This window comes from Quercus lobata, chromosome 1 (assembly GCF_001633185.2).
Source record: "Quercus lobata isolate SW786 chromosome 1, ValleyOak3.0 Primary Assembly, whole genome shotgun sequence".
Taxonomy (NCBI): domain Eukaryota; kingdom Viridiplantae; phylum Streptophyta; class Magnoliopsida; order Fagales; family Fagaceae; genus Quercus; species Quercus lobata.
The window spans coordinates 20,967,778-20,984,898 of NC_044904.1; the positions used below are offsets into that span (position 1 = coordinate 20,967,778).

At 35.1% G+C, this 17,121-nt stretch overlaps 2 protein-coding genes and 1 long non-coding RNA gene across 6 annotated transcripts; 2 read left to right on the forward strand and 1 right to left on the reverse strand.

The window, feature by feature from the left end:
* The first annotated feature begins 674 nt into the window (after positions 1-674).
* On the forward strand, positions 675-5,860 carry LOC115982968. Of its 4 annotated transcripts, none has more exons than XM_031105749.1 (7): positions 675-928; positions 1,342-1,392; positions 2,928-3,044; positions 3,266-3,470; positions 3,561-3,709; positions 4,973-5,106; positions 5,200-5,860. In XM_031105749.1, exons 3-7 carry the CDS (start codon positions 2,934-2,936, stop codon positions 5,354-5,356), a joined length of 756 nt encoding a protein of 251 aa, XP_030961609.1. In that variant the 5' UTR covers positions 675-928; positions 1,342-1,392; positions 2,928-2,933; the 3' UTR covers positions 5,357-5,860. The 4 variants fall into 4 exon arrangements, with proteins under 4 accessions (XP_030961609.1, XP_030961617.1, XP_030961598.1 ...); XM_031105757.1 differs by having other exon boundaries at positions 676-928; positions 3,564-3,709; XM_031105738.1 differs by having other exon boundaries at positions 678-928; positions 3,266-3,709.
* Positions 5,861-10,742: 4,882 nt separating this feature from the next.
* On the forward strand, positions 10,743-12,696 carry LOC115950691. The gene is made up of 4 exons (XM_031067921.1): positions 10,743-10,833; positions 11,048-11,325; positions 11,461-11,981; positions 12,300-12,696. The coding sequence occupies exons 1-4, from the start codon at positions 10,743-10,745 to the stop codon at positions 12,694-12,696; spliced, it is 1,287 nt and encodes a 428-aa protein (XP_030923781.1).
* Positions 12,697-13,928: 1,232 nt separating this feature from the next.
* On the reverse strand, positions 13,929-16,310 carry LOC115982994. Its single transcript, XR_004089815.1, has 3 exons — positions 16,171-16,310; positions 15,183-15,249; positions 13,929-14,259 (listed from the first exon to the last, which is right to left on the reverse strand). It is a non-coding gene; the product is annotated as an uncharacterized LOC115982994 (long non-coding RNA).
* Between the last annotated feature and the right edge of the window lie 811 nt (positions 16,311-17,121).

Genomic DNA, 17,121 nt, shown 5'->3' on the forward strand with positions numbered 1-17,121 from the left:
TAAGGAATAAGAATAAATTAATTAAATTAAGTGTATTGTTAAAAGTAAAAAAAAGTAATAACTAACTTTTTTATTTTATGAACGTTGGGTAGTTATTTTATTTTTAATTTTTGTTGATTTACAGTTTTAACCTTTTTTTTATAGGTTATTTCTTTTTTTAAGAAATAAGAATAAGTTAATTAAATTAAGAGTATTCTTTAAAGTAAAAAAAAGTAATAATTAACTTTCTGAATTCTCTTAATATATAAAGATAAAGATTAATATATAAAGATAAACCAAGCAAAAATTAATGACAAGTCCTTTTTTTACTTTTAAATTTAATTATGTTGTTTTGATTAAATTGTCAGATAGAGCAAAGATTTTGATTAATGAGTGGAAGTACAAAACCTCATGAATTAGATTCATTGGTCATTGATACATTATTATAAGTTAGTTGTTACCCTAAATGATGTAAACATTGGAAACATTAGAAGACTTAAAGACTCCTCATCAGAAGGTATAACCGCTATTCTAACTCTGAAACTACAAGTGCAAGCTACGCCAAGCCAAGCCCCCACAACCACAATACCATTCTTTCTCTGCATGATGTCCCACCCACAAATGAGACCGTTAATCTTAACCCAGTTCATGAACCAACCTCATCACCATGAAAGCTCTCTCTCATCAACTTCTTCTCAAGCAACACAAAAATTCTTTTGCCCTTCAATTCAAACGTCAACACCAACAACTACCTGTAGTAGTAGCCACTCTTCGTTTGTGTCCAAGCAATCTTTAAGCTCCCACCAACACCAGGATGATCAAAACCTGAGGACCATTCCATGCTGTTTTATTTCTTCCAAATTTTGGGGCAGACTCAGACTAATGCTAGGTTGTGGTGAAGTTTCTCCAAGCGAGCCAAAGGGACTCATTTCACACGCCCTTGGAGATTGTAAGTTTTGTCTATCATTTTATGCTTTGTTTGCCAAAGAGGTTTTTAGTACATCTACTACACATGAGAAAAAGATCAATTGCTACTAATATTGTAACGTATTTTTGATGCATTTCTTACTTGCCATGAACGATTCAAGCACGAACATCCCCTCCTTTCTTGCTTTCTTTGCCATGATTACAAAAGGTTTGCAGTGCTTTACGTTTTAAAAATGATGAATTTTGTACATATCATTTTTAAGTCATTTCAAGAAGGTTGTTCGTTAAACTTCTAACTAAAATAATTCAAGCATATACTTCAAGCAATGTTAATACTTTCTTGTTGATACTCTATTTCTTTATGTTCATATTAATTTTCTTCATTTTGCTTATTTTTTTTTTTTTTTTTTTTTTTTTGTTCTTGCAATATTACAGAGAAGGAAGAAGTTTAGTGAGCAGCAAAAGAGGGAGCATCTTGAAAGAGAGGTATGTGTAAACCATTTGTCTTGATTTTGTAACTTTAGGTCTGAGACTCTGAGGAAACCAAGCATTTTTGAGGATTTAATAAGTTTCACAACCACACAACAAACAAGACCTAAGTGATGGGACCCTTGTCTGGTTCATGTTCCTTGTGGTTTCAACTAGACAGTCCATAATGGATTGGGTAAAATTCAATAATTATTGTTAAAAAGTAAAGCATTTATTTCTTCATTAATGTAAATAATAAGAGTTTTTTTTTTCGTTGTTTTTTATTTGAGAATCGTAACAGTAATAGAGCTGATCCCAGCTGTAGTTGTAGACCCAGAAAAAGCTTATTCCATTCTTTAAGACATCGTCCTACACTGAGCACTCATCCTGATTATAATAACTCACGCTTTATGGCTCTTAAATCATATATATAATAGTCAACTCTCATATTGTTCCCCTTTATTTTTCTCTTTGTAAAAACAATAATAAATTTTTTATGGAACCATAATCAATTAATTACATGGGATACAAGTCATCTCAGGAAGATTGCAATGCCAAGGAAATGGAAAAGATCTTTTTCAACTAAACCTTTTTGCACTTAGAAATTTCTTTTTCTCCAAAAAAAAAAAAAAAAAAACTGAAAAAATGTAAAAAATATTACAAGCTTTACTGTACAAAGCTTACAAACTAATGTAATAATGAATATGATTGACGATCTTCAATCACCTTATAATTGAATTCTTGAATTGTTTCTTTGTGAATTGTGATTAGTAACACATTAATTTATAAGTTCAATATGATAAAACTTGTAATACTCTGATAAGTTTTTACCTTTTTTACTCATATACTCAAAGCATCGTCTCTATCTTTATAAAACAATAATTGATCCTAGGCTATTTGAAAAAAGAAAGAAAATTGACATTCCATTTGGGAGGGAAATGAATAGAATAAAAAGAATCTCTATAAAAGGATATTTAGTCTATTTCCTTATTTAGATGTTTAATTAGTACAAGAAATTTAAAAGATTGAGATAATGTCCTGTCCATTTCATTTCCTCCAAAAATGGGGTTGGGGAGAGAAATCATTCCTTCAAATAGAGATCAAATATTTCATCTCTATTTATATAAATATATATATATATATATATATTTTCTTTTTTAAAGAAAGAAAGAAAGAGATAAATGTTATACTATTAAATTCAATTCAATTCCTTTATTATATAATTTTTTTTTCTTTTTTGTTGTGATAGTCCTTTATTATCTACCTATTTGGTCTAGGTATTTAGATATTATCATCTCTTCCTCTATAAAACAATACTTGTTCCAATAAATACCATTTTGTTTCTTTTTTTTATTACTATTTTGATAAATTTAATCATTTAACAATTATGATAATACATTAGCTATATGCGTTTCCTCCAAAAAAGATAGGGTGAGAGAGTAATAAAAAGGACAAAAGATATAATCTATATATTTATGAGTTCCATCTAGACATATCAGTCTATACATATTATTGGAGAAAGCTAGCTATGTTAATGATTTACCATATTGTAGGTCTCTATGCTTCAAAAAATGTTGAATCAAGAAGAAAATATGCATGAGGTTTTGGAGCATATCCTTAATCAACATAATGGTTCTGCTGTCAGCATACCGAACTTCCTTCCTCCTAAGGTAAACTTCTCATTTGTGACATAGAACAACATGCAACGTCGCATTAGGAACACATATTGTAAACTACTTGTAGCAGTAATATATGACTCCTGATGAAATGATAGAGTTGGTAAGGAAATGATGACCTAAAATACTTTGGACTAGGTTGATTCACTTAATCTTGTTTAAGGTACAAAAACAGCAAAGTGATAACGTATTTATCTGTCACGTAAATTATGCAGATAAAGCAGCTGTTGGCAGAATTAGCCATGGTTGAGGGTGAGATACTTAGACTTGAAGGCCAAATAAGCGAACTTCAAAAGAGTTTGAAACTTGAGCACGAGGTCACCAAGGAATCAAAGTCCAAACAATGGAAACATGGAACTCTAAGCAACCGTGTAGGTCGTTCATCACCAACAACAAACACAAACCACATTAACAAAGTTGGTAATGAAACGATGGCCTATGAGACCAAAGCATTGCATTTCATAAGTAAAGCTATAAAAGGCGATTACAATCTCAATAATTTCACTATAGCAGAGAAATTGGGAAATTCAAGAGGATTTGCTGATCAAAAGGAAAATCTTCTCCATGAGGCTGTTAAATTTCAGGACAAGATTCCAAGAAAAAGTGGGATGCTGAAGCCATCCTCACCCTTGCGTGAACCACGACATCCATCACCCAAGGTAGGTCTCAGTTCATTCGTGCCATGTTATGTTATTATTATTGTTGTGATTTTTAGATAAGAATAGTGATTGTGGGCTTTTCTCTTCTTTCAATTTGCTTTGAAAATAGGTGCAAGTATTTTTTTTTAAATTCAATTTAGCCCATAACTTTAATTCCGATTCTCAAATTAATCTCTAAGGTTTAGTTTTTGTTAATTTAGTATTTCACTTTGTCAAAATGAGTTAATTTGGTCATTCCATACAAATCTATTAGGAAAAAAAATATCGTTTAAATTATTTTTTTAATTAAAATTTAACCGATAACATTCATGAGAGATGTGCCATGCATTTATTAGATATTATTTTTTGATAAGTATTATTTTAAAAAGAAAAAAAAAAAAAAAAACAGTTTCATTTACTAAGAAATTTAAATAGAAGGATTAGATTGACTCATTTTAACAAAGTGGGAGACTAAATTAACAAAAATTAAACCTAAAGGACTAATTTGAAAATTGAAATAAAAGTTGAGGTTTTAAATTGAATTTTAGCCCATATGTTTTTGGTTTGAATGAAGTGAATGAAACCCACTTTTTTTTTTTTTTTTTTCAGCTTGGTAATTCATGATAGTATAAAAGCTTTTCCCTCTTTGTGGAATCATGGAGAGTCATACATCAATGTATGTTTAGATGTTGATAAATTATTCCAATATAATAATTGACTAATTTTGTTAAATCACAAACATTGGTTTTTTTTTCAAATCGGTAGGAATATGTTTGCAGAGGGTTAAGAAGCTATGTTTAATCTGTTTGGTGGGCGCAGCCATCCAAAATTGTTGATCCAATGTATTTGCCAAGGGTACGGACCATAGTAATGTTGGATTGTTTTAGCTCTCTTTGAATGATGAATGAATTTACCAATCAAAAAAATAAATGAATGAATTTAATTTTTCTGGACTGTATTGATTTTGTATTTCTTTTATGTTTCATGGCTTTTTATGGTTATTATGTTCTTTTGCCCGAAGATAAATGTGAAATGCGCTCAAGAACTATTTATCATACAAATATTAACAAGAAGGTAGTTTTGGAAATACATATTACTGATGTTATGTAATATTAACAATTTGCTTCCTAACCTGCAAAATTTGTATATATGTTTGTGTGCATGTGTATACATACGTACACACACATATATGTATAATGTATGTATTATATAAATAAAGGCTCTTATTGGAAGTATATATCCTCTTATTTTAAGACAAAAGCCACTTTTTTTTGTGTTATGCAGTGGTTAGTGCTTCTTCCAGTTGTTTTGACTCTCATAGCAACCAATAATAATGATACCAAAATTGTGGATGCTATTGCTGACTTATGCTACACAAAGTGGGCTTTGGAAGCATTTGTAATAGCAAATGCAAAAAGGTTTGGCCTAACAATCCTTCTCAGTATGTAGTGATCTCTTCTAGATGACATAAGTTGATAATGTTTTGCCTTTTGATTTTGTTATGCTTTCAGATATTCTGGAGCGTGGCTAATAACACGCTGTGGTTCACTTATGACAAGTGGCTATGATCTCAATCATTGGTATCGTTGTTTGGCCTTCCTCATCCTTACTGGAATACTATTTCGCGCTATTGCATTCTTTTTTATGGTAACCTTCCAAAAGAAGTAAGAAGCAATGACGTTCTGTGGAATAAGCATCAGATAACTTTGTGCCAATGGCCACAGTAATGCATCTTTTTCACCCATTCTATGCGTACATAAATGGCAGAATACTATACCAAAACTATTGCCTTAGTAGTAACTCCCATAGACCTTGCAGACTCTTAGAAAATGACAGAAGATTCACTATGGGGTCAGGTCCTCTCAGAAACCATTAGACAGTAATTATTTCAGGGACATTCTGATCCGTACCACACAACTGTAGTTCTGGACAAGTGTTGCATGTAACCTGATTTAAAGTAGCTGCTCCTAGTAAGGTTTTGCTAGTGTTCTGTATGCTGTTGTTATATGACTATTTGCCTTTGATTGTCTTAAGCAGAGTTTGTATTCTCCAATTACAAGAACACTCAATAATTGTTAAGTCTTAGGATTAGTGAAAATAAGTAGGTGAACATAAAAACATTCGGTTCATTATGTTGAACATAATTTGTCTATCAGAATTAAAATAGATATTCCATCTGCTCATAACTCTGTTGTGCATTAGTGCAATGCTGAATCCAGTTTCGATGAATACATGAACCTAACCATAAGAGTGATAATCTACTTGCTTTCATATAAACCACACTGAGCATGGTTTCTTGTTCTTAATCTAATCTCTCTCCTCAACAGTGTGTTTGTGTTGGGTTGACATGCAATAAAAACAAATGTGCATTAAATATACAGAACAGAATATAAGCAATACATCAATGTTTCATTCAGTTCAAGATTTTAAAAATCATATAAGTTTTGTATAAAAAAATGTAGATTAAATTATGTGCTGATATATTACAATTTTTTATGAAGTATTTGGCACTAAAGAATGACTATATTTTTGGTATGTTAAAATAATTCAGTAAAAATTTGTGAAAAAGGAAAAAAATTTCCTTCAAACCATGTGGGATTTAAATGATCCTCGTAAAATAAAAATTAACGTTAGTGTTTTTTTTTCTTCGTTTATAATGAGTGGGGGAGCAAATATTTTTTTTGAGAAACCAGAAGTGAGTCTGGAGCCTCTGGGCATATATTGAAGAACAAAAATTAATGAACATCGAAACCAACAAGAGGGACAATGTCTTCAGGCATGGCCTCTAACCAAATCTGACAGACTGACACCCTATGTCACGCCCCAAACCCAAAAGGGTCCATAGCATGAGAAATCATCTCAAAGGTACTTGTAGATTTCTCCCTTTTTTTTTTTTTATTCAATTCAAACTGTAAGAGATCTCTCTTTAAGCTCCTTTCTTTTCCACATGATAAGAATATATAATCACACTAAAATCTCCACATTATAAGTCATAGCTCTATAACATATTTACAAACAATAACTAAAAATTTTGTGTCTCCACATGATACATAAATATATTACAAAACTCCAAATGATTTAAATAGAAAGTCCCAATGTTCTCTAAAATATGCAATCCCAACAAAATTCTTGGGCTAACAAACCTCAAGAGCCCAACTTCTAATAAATTAACTACTACTAGCTCCCTCAAAAACAACTAGATCGAATCACCAACCATTAGTAATGTATGTCTCCCAATTCAGCATAAAATTCCAATCACTACTTACAAGGCAAGCTCCATTCCCATGATATAGCTAATTAATCTGTAAGACTGTAAAAGATTGGGATGAGCTAATGCCCAGTAAGTAGCATAATTAATGGGGGTGGGAGAAATGCAAGTTTCATTCTCAATAATAATAATATGATATGACAAGAATGATTGAATAATGAAACACAAAGTTTCTCAAAGTAAATACCTTGAAACTATATATTATGATCTGTGAGCACTAACAATATAATTTCCAAAGCCATAAAATCTAACATATGGTAATTTATCACAAATATACCACACTACCACATAGACTGGTCAGGGGATCCACCCATTCACAATTGGCATGATATTATCCTCTTTGGTATGTAGCCCCATGGACAGTAACCTCACCCATACCCTCAAGGTTTTTCTCTCCCCCTATGGGCAGCAGAGAGAGCGCGTCAAATAGGACCTCTCTTGCATGTGGTCTTTTGGCCCCATGGGCAGCAGCCTCATCCACACACAATCAAGGAACCTCTTCCCCCCATGGGCAGCAGGAAAGAACGTGTCATCCAAAGTGAAAGAGCACTGACCTAGATTTGATTCCGTTATCACAAAGACTACGAAAACCAAATCGGGTGATCACCGGGAAATCACACATGGCATGGTGTTAAAACCACATAAACTCACAGGTTACATTACTTTGAAACACATAGTTCATATCCAAGTAGTTTCAGAAAACCTTAAATAATCTCACTTCTACAAAGCTTGTAAGGTTTTCAACTTCATTCTTGTCAAGAGATTTTCTATCAATTTCTCAAATAATATAAGATAAGATAAGCATCTTTAAGTTTTTCAATATACCATAAAATCAATGATTTTCTTATCAAAGATTAAATAAAAGATGCTCATTTTTCCATATCAACAATTCATGCATTTCCCCAAATGCAATACCAAATATGATGCACTTTTCATATATAATAGGGTCACAACACAATACTTTTAAGAAAACATATATCCATATATAATTTTCCAAAATGTATTTGACCCAAAAACAACATCTATAAAACATGGTTATTTTCCGAAAATCCCATTAAAAAGCTACTTAGATTGGCTAGAACCTAAACAATATCAAACAAACCTATCACAATGAGCACAAAGCTTGAAATTGTATCTAACTACAAATTAGGATTAATTGCCAAGTAAGAACTTAATTAGGCAAGTCTAGTATTCAACCTCACATGTAATGTATTCCACTTCCAAAATTTCTCAAAACAATTTAATTTGCCAATACTTTTACTCCACTCTGGAGATCCAAATCAGGGTTCAAGGTTAAGAGCATTGGGAACCACCTTGTCCTCTTCTCTTTTGAAAAGCACACAGACATTGACCGTATCCTCTCATCGAAGCCTTGGAGCTTTGACAAACATATTATGGTTCTCTCCTTCTACGATAAGGACGTCTCAATCAAAGAACATGAGCTAATAAAGGTCCCCTTTTGGGTTCAAGTTTTCGATATTCCACTCCACTTCAGAAACAAAGTGATAGCAGAGCAAATATGTGAACCAATGGGTGAAATACTACACCCCAACAAAAATGAGGAGTGGGATGAAGGTAGCTTCATAAGGATCAGAGCATTTATTGATATCTCTCAACCTTTATGCAGAGGAAGGCTTATAACTCTAGAAGATAGTAAGGCTCACAAGGTCTCCTTTAAATACGAACGCCTCCCCAACCTCTGTTATTGGTGCGGTTGCCTCATGCACGATGACAAGGATTGCGAGGCCTAGATTGAAAGCGAAGGCAACCTTAATCCTATGGACCAGCAGTTCGGGGCTTGGCTCAAGGCTTCTCTGTTCATTGCCTGGAGAAAGAAAGTAGTATCGGTCCCGGGTTTCTTTGCAAGGAAAAAGACGAGTAGCTCCTCCCACCCCACCACCACCACCCCAAACCGACCGCCAAAAGAACACCAGCATGACGCAAACCCCACTCTAGCTAAAGTGACTGATGTGACTTTGGAAAAACAGGCCACCAAAGACGCCATTGTGATGGATCTCGCTTCTTAAGAAATCTTTGAGGGAAACAAGACAAATCCCACCACAAAAGTCGTGCGGCCTGATGAGTTTGAGCAGCTAATTCAAAATATAGACCACGAAATAAACTGCTTTGACAAGGTGACGGACTCACATGGTTGTTTAAGTGAGCTTGGAGATTGTTTAAAGAAGACTAACACACCCCAGATGGGCTGCCCAATGGGCCCGAGCTTTAAAGTTCACATTATGCAGCCTCTAAAGCCTACTCCACTTAGCGACTTGTCCAACATGGACCACAATCTTATGCACTCCAAAGCCCACTCGGATGGTAAGTGGTTGTGTATACAAAGGCTGGGCCATCTTAAGGAAAATCAGAACTTAGATGTCTCCTTAGGTTAACGCAACTCTCTCACTCAGCTAGATTCTTCAAAACCATCAAAACGTAGAGTTCATGTTGACGCTGTTTGTGATGAAAATTGCCCACCAACGGCAGAGGCTGATTCTTAGCCCCGTCGAGAAAGATGAGTTGGCTCTGCTGGAACGTGCGTGGGCTTAGGAACCTGCGCACAGTCTGAGAGCTCGAGGTGGTGACTTGGGCACAAAACCCCACTACCCTGTTTTTGGCCGAGACGTGGGCAGGAGAAGCTAGGCTGAGGCAATTATGTGGTGAATTAAGGTTTGATCATTGCTAGGTTAGGCCTAGCGCTGGTAAAACTTGTTGTTTAGTTCTACTTTGGAAGAAATTGGTAAAGGTCGAAGTGGTTTCATCATCTCCGAACCCCATCGATGCCGTCGTCGGGGATGTCTCTGATGCTCAATGGAGATTCACGGGAGTGTATAGGCATGCCGACCCTTCCAAAAAACATGATTCATGGACTCTTCTAAGTGATCTTCACCGTCAATCCTCTCTTCCTTGGTTGTGCGCCGGCGACTTCAACGAAATTTTGTGGTCTTATAAAAAGCTTGGGCTGGGTTTGAGAAAAGAATGTCTAATGAGGGATTTTCGGGATGTTCTCAATGATTGCGGGCTCATGGATTTTGGATTTGTAGGTGATAAATTCACTTGGAGGGGTAAACGGGCTACTAGTTTGGTCCTTGAAAGACTTGATAAGGACGTGGTAGACAATGGTTGGTTCGCTCTAAACCCGAGCACAAAGGTACAACACCTTCATACCCACTCCTCTGATCATAAAGCTATAATTATTAAGCTGGATGGAATAATTCCTTGCCCAAACCGTCCCTTCAAATTTGAACAGATGTGGTTTTGTGATGCTGGCTGTAGTGGTACTGTAAATGAGGTTTGGGGTTCCCCATCTCCAAATGCCACTATGTTACATACGGCTGGTAAGATCAAAGCTTGTGGTGAAAATTTACTGGTTTAGAGCTGACAGTCTTTTGGTAATGTCAAGAAGTAGCTGGAAATTTTAGGGAAAAAGCTCTCCAAGGCCGAGATAGAGGTTGCCAAAGGGAAATTAGACTATGAGGTGGTTAAATGTTTAAAAGTTGAGATCAATGAGCTTCTCGACAAAGAGTCCCAGATGTGCCAGCAAAGGTCTAGAGCCCTCTTCCTTAAGTGTGGTGATCGTAGACGAGCTACTTTCACAGTAAAGATTCTCATAGATTCCGACGAAACAGAATCACCGGGCTAAGGGACTCCTCCAATTCTTGATGTACTAAGGACCACCAGATAAGAAAAATTGCATGCAAATACTTCATATCCCTATTCAACTCTTCCCATCCATCGGAGTTCTCTGAAATCATAGAGGTAGTTAAACCAACCATCACTGAGGAGATGAATGCCCAACTCCTAAAACCATTTCTCAAAGAAGAAATGGAAGAAGCCATCAAACAGATGAAGCCCATCTCAGCCCCAGGTCCTGACGGTATGCCCCCCCCCCCTTTTCTATCATTCTTTTTGGCCTCTAATTAGCAAGGATATATGCCTTGCTGTGCTTGATTGCTTGAATAATTGCCATATCCCTAGTGTAATTAACTGCACCAACATCACCCTAATCCCGAAAGTAAAATCCCCTAAGAGCATCACAGACTTTAGGCCTATCAGCCTATGTAATGTCGTGTATAAGATTGTTTCTAAAGTCTTAGCAAATAGACTTAAAGTCATTCTGCTTGCTGTTGTGTTTGAGAATCAAAGTGCCTTCCAAGCAGGAAGGGCTATCATGGACAATATCTTTATGGCCTTTGAAACTCTCCATTACTTAAAACACCATCATAATGGTAAGACGGGTTTCACGGCTTTGAAATTGGACATGAGCAAGGCCTATGACCGGGTTGAATGGAGTTATCTCGAAACTATTATGAAAAGAACAGGTTTTGCTGAGAGATGGGTTAATTTGATTTTGAAGTGCATTACAACAGTAAGTTACTCCATTCTCATTAATGGGGAACCGTCGAAGGTTTTCCACCCAACAAGAGGTTTACGCCAGGGCGACCCATTGTCACCCTACCTCTTCCTCCTAAGAACAGAAGGCCTCCACAGCCTCTTTTAGCAGGCAACGAAAGTTGGGCAGATCCAGGGTGTTTCTACTTACAAAAAGGGTCCCAAATTGACTCATCTCTTCTTTGCGGACGATAGCGTGGTGTTTTGTAGAGCTTCCCTTGATGAATGTAAGAAAATTCAGGCATTGTTGGATTGTTATGAGAAGGCATCGGGGCAGAAGCTGAACAAGAACAAGACCGATTTATTTTTCAGCAAATCCATCCCTGTCGTCGTCCTGGACCAGATTAAAGAATCACTTGGGGTGCAAGAGATCAAACAATATGAAAAGTACCTAGGACTTCCATCTCTAGTAGGTAGAAACAAGAAAGCAAGCTTACTCTACATTAAAGAGAGGGTTGTGGCAAAGCTTCAGGGATGGAATGAGCAACTGCTTTCTCAAGCAGAGCAGGAAATTCTCCTCAAAGCAGTAGTCCAGGCAATCCCTACCTATGCAATGAGCTGCTTCAAACTCCTGATCTCCCTTTGCAATGATATTGAGGCTTTGATTAGGAAATTCTGGTGGGGGGCAAAGAGGTAATTAAAGGAAGATCCACTGGGCCAAGTGGAGCTTTCTACATCAACCAAAAAGTTTGGGTGGCATGGGATTTAAAGACCTCCAAAATTTTAATGACGCTATGTTAGCTAAACAGGTATGGCGGCTGCTGGGCAATGAGACCTCTCTGTTCCATAGATTCTTTAAAGTGAAATTTTTCCCAAAGAGCTCCATCTTTGAGGCTAAAGAGTAAAATGGGTGATTCGCCTGGAAGAGCATCCTAAAAGGTAGGGCAGTGATTAGAAAGGATTGCAATTGCAAGTAGGAAATGGTTCTTTGATCTGGATTTATCATAACAGTTGGCTCCCTAACCCTCATAACAAGCAAGTGGTGTCGCCAAGGGACTTCCTCGGCAGTGACACCTTAGTCTCTGTTCTAATTGTCAAGGACCAACTTGGCTGGGTTAATGATGCAATCAACAACATCTTCCTGCCCCACAAAGCATCTTTAATCAAGTCGATCCCACTCTACCTTAATGACTGTGAAGATAAGATTTTTTGGCCTCATAATGTCGATGGCTCCTACTCAGTTAGATCTGGCTACAGACTCCTCTTGAAGGAAGATATGAGAGGCTCACCTTTAGTGTCAGATTTGTCTCCCACTAAGAGAATATGGAAGGGTATTTGGAGCTTAAAAGTTCCCAACAGAGTCAAAACACTCATCTGGAGGGCCGGGACAGATTCCCTTCCTTCATAAGCAAACCTGATGAAACGGAAGGTGGTATGCAACGATTTCTGCCCCGAGTGCAAATCAGAAAGTGAATCCTCTTTTCATGCTCTCTGGGCTTGCCGTGCAGTAGCCCCGGTATGGGAGCTCAAGTTTGCTTGGCTCCGTAAGCTCTCGAGTAAGTGTAACTCGTTCCTGGATGTCATTCAGCTATGTCAAGATCACAGTGACCTCCTTGATCTGTTTGCAATGACCGTGTCTCTGCTATGGGCTCGTAGAAATCAGCTTCGTGTTGGTGAGAAGGCATTGGCATCTTCCTGCCCAGCCACGCGGGCATCAGCTCCTTCCAGGTGGCTTCCCCCACCTAAGTATTGGATGAAAATCAATTTCGATGGAGCCACCTTTTAAAAGGAAAACTTAGCTGGTTTGGGTTGTGTTGTTCGAAATGACGAAGGTCTTGTTATGGCTATCTTTACACAAATTATTCCATTACCTACTTCGGTAGAGATGGTGGAAGTGTTGGCGGCGCGCAGTGCCATTGGCTTTGAGCAAGAACTAAATCTAAATCAGGTGATTTTTGAAGGGGACTCGGAAACGATCATGAGAGCCTTATCCAAAGGTGGTTTTGAATCCTCAAGCTTTGGGCACATCATAAGGGACATCAAGCTACTTACCTCTGCCTTTTAGAACTTTTCTTTTTGTCATACTTGTAAGCAAGGAAATAGAGTAGCTCATAGCTTAGCAAGATCAGTGTGTAAGTTTTCGCATTTTCATGTTTGGATGGAGGACTTAACCCCTGATATTGTTTCCATTTACCTTTCTGATCTTACTTAATATATTCCTCCCCCTCTTTTTGGGGTGGCTTCTCAAAAAAAAAAAAGTTTAATATTATATTCAAAAAGTTATTGTTCAGTGATCTTACCTTGCATTTGATACCTCCTCTCCACTTTAAAATAAGAAGAAAAAAAAAAGTTTATAATACTAGAATTTTCTTTTCCCTAACAATTAGCGATGGCTGGTTGCAAAAAGAAAAAAGGAAAAATGGTTACCAAAGGTCCAAAGTTAGTCAAACATTAATCCCAAAAAAAGTATGCATAAATTGTCACGACCGAAACCTGTACTTCAGAATTTAGAGCATGACCGGCATGTTAATATCAAGTTCACCTCAATACTAACACGAACCAACCTAAACTGAAGGTGCTTATCAAGAATTGTTTCTAGAATTCCTGCTTATTTCTTGCATAAAAGCCACAATTTACAAAAATGATGAAAACCTTGAAAATTCATTTCATGTGAACTTGGAAAGATTACCACTTGGTTGAAACGTCAGGTATTCGTGTAAATATTACATAGCTAAACGTTTAGCAAAACTCTTATTATAAACCTAACCCCAAAGACATACAACTGGGGTTCAAAACAAACTAAAATATTGAATTACATTTGTGTTCAAGAATCAAGTACATCTTGATTCCTCCTATATAACAAAAGAGCTAAACTGCTATACAACAAAAAAATTCTACATTCTAACAAATGAGAATCACAGAATCCTTGCCACCTCTAACACTCTCACTGCTTCCAGGAAGAACTTGTGCACTGAAATATAATAGGGTGAGTTACGAAGCCCAATAAAGTTTTAAGCTTCATGTGCCTTTAATAAGAATGCATGTAAATCAAATATTTTATAGATATGCCAACTTTGATAAAATAGCCTTCATACTATTCACATTGTTCTTAAAATAACTTATGAACTTTTAGATAAAAATACTTCATTTTCCTTTCATATAATAATAAAAGGGCATAATAAGGAACATAAACATAATTCAGTAACCTTATCTTTAAATAAACTATAAAATACTTTATCATAAACTTCTTATCAGACTTATAACACATTCAACATACCTTTCTTATCATCATACTTTTTTTATAATTTCCAAATAGCTTAATAGCTCATTTATAGTATATATTAGTTAATCCAATTGTAAGTCTGTCACAACTTTGAAAGGCTTCCATCACAAAGTGTCAGACATCCAACATTCCCCACAATACTAGGTAATTCTAGAATCATATCATAATACATATTTTCAACCACAGAGGTAGGTTGACATCCTCCACAAGTTGGCTATTGTCAACAAAGGCGGGTAAAGCAGAGCTAGTCCCACTTTTAATATCCAATCAGAATCTCCATGGAAATACTAGTACTATAACTCCTACTAACTGAGTTCAGATCATAACAATGGAATAACTGAAAACTATATTTTTTTGATAACTTTGCTTTTACATAAATGTTTCACAACAGCATCATATCCATTTCATTCTTAAATATTATATTCGTGATATAAATAATAGCATCAATATACTAAAATTATCATATATATAAGATTGAACAACTCACGAACATATATTTTACTTAAATCATGCTTATATGTAATATCTCTAATTAAAAGGTTTTAATGCATAATAGTTTTATTCTAAATAATTTTTATACTTATCAAACACACGTGTCACAAATCCCTTACCTGAAAACAAAAGACGCGAAAGATTGTACAAAAGGAGCTCAAGTGTCCATGTTTTTGTTCTCGTCACCTAAATAAAAAACCGAAACTTATTACTGACAAACTCTTCCTAGTATATAAATTTATACCTAACTCTCAAACTCAAGAAAATCCTTACTTCCCATCACACAAGTTTCCCCAAAAACAAGGTACATTCATCAAACACATTACATACCAAACCATAGAGAAACCAAGGCATAAAAATTCATCTATGATCCAAACATACCAAAGGATAAGCATATTAAATCATAGCTCAAAACATTCACCATAACTTGAGAATTAAATCCACAAAGTCAGGTGTAGTATATGTTGTTCACTGCTCATTTTAGCAGCATATACCCCATTTGTAAAATACAAATGGGCTGTCCATACATATCCAAATGTCATGCAATTTTACAGAACTACTCCCCTGTATGTCTAGTATATACCATAAAATTTTGGAGTCAAAACATAAACCCATGATTTATTAAACATCATACAAGGCAGCATGTTCAAATCTGTCTTGACAAAAATTCATGCAAATTAGAAATTAAACCATTATTTTTCTATTCATCCAAATGCTGTGATACCACTTCCATAACAACCATGTGTGTCTTAGAATTCCTAAAAACTACTCCTAGCATCCTAATTTACAAAATATGATTTAATACAGATTTTTTTTGTTGTAGACATTAAATCTGTCACAACGATAGTTTTAGCATATATTCTTACAAAATCATCAACTAAATGCAATTGGCCTTCATTTCATTTGGGTATTTTTATACTTATACTATACATATTAAAATACATTATTAAGCATCCAATAGACCATCATATCATCAATCTTTCCAATTACTAAAACAGAATCACAAGTTCAGCTTCTAAAATCAAATTAGAGAACATAGAACTGAAACTAAAGCAAATCATTACACCATTAAAATATCCATAACAGAAAATAAACATATATATTTACCACAACTGAAGCTAAACTTTAGTAAGAGTTTGATTTCCTCTTATAGAGAGATATCTATGATTTTCAGTGAAAGAAATGGATTGGGGCTGTTGTGAGATGGTGCTGTAGTGTAAAAACAAAGGAAGAAGAAAGAAAGAAGAACAAAGAAAGAGGAATAGAGAAAGAAGAAAAGAAGCTGAACTATCTGGTGCAGCAAAAGAAGATAAGGAAAATTGACTTTGGGGTGGGGGCACATGTAATGCTAAGGAAAGAAAATATCACAACCCACTTTTTTCAACCTTTAGCATTTATACTTTCCACCCCCTTATAAGCTTATATTTCTTGAAAGGCCCAAACAATAATATAACTTTACATATAAGCCCTTACCTTTATAAACTTCTTTCCATAATATTAAAAGAGTGTATATGTTTTATAATATCACAATATCAAAGTTTCATGCACTTAAAAGTAATTAAGATAATAACAAGCATATAAACCTATAAAATTAATTATGCAATTAGGTTGGAGTGTTACATAAATCCTAAAACATACTCGCATAACCAAATTTTCTATAATATTTTTCATATGGTTCACATATCATAGAAGGTCATAAAGTTATCAATTCACAATATATGTAGTTGAGAAAGTACAATACACAATATAATTAAATAGAAAAAATGATATATAAATTTTGTTGAAAGGCTTACCAATTTTGACAGGAAAACACCTAACCATTGAGAATAATTCAATACATGAAATAGTGAGTGTGGAAGAAGATAGTGTTAGTTAAAAATATGATGAAATAATAAAGACGAAACTTAAGGAATATTGTGAGTTTGAAGTCTATGAGATCTAATGTTATTAGAATTTTTTTTTCTTCTCATACATTCCACAACATTAGAAGGGGAAAGAGAGGAACAAATAAAAGCTTTCTCTTTAAGGAGAAGTATTTATAGAAGGTTTTTTTTTTTT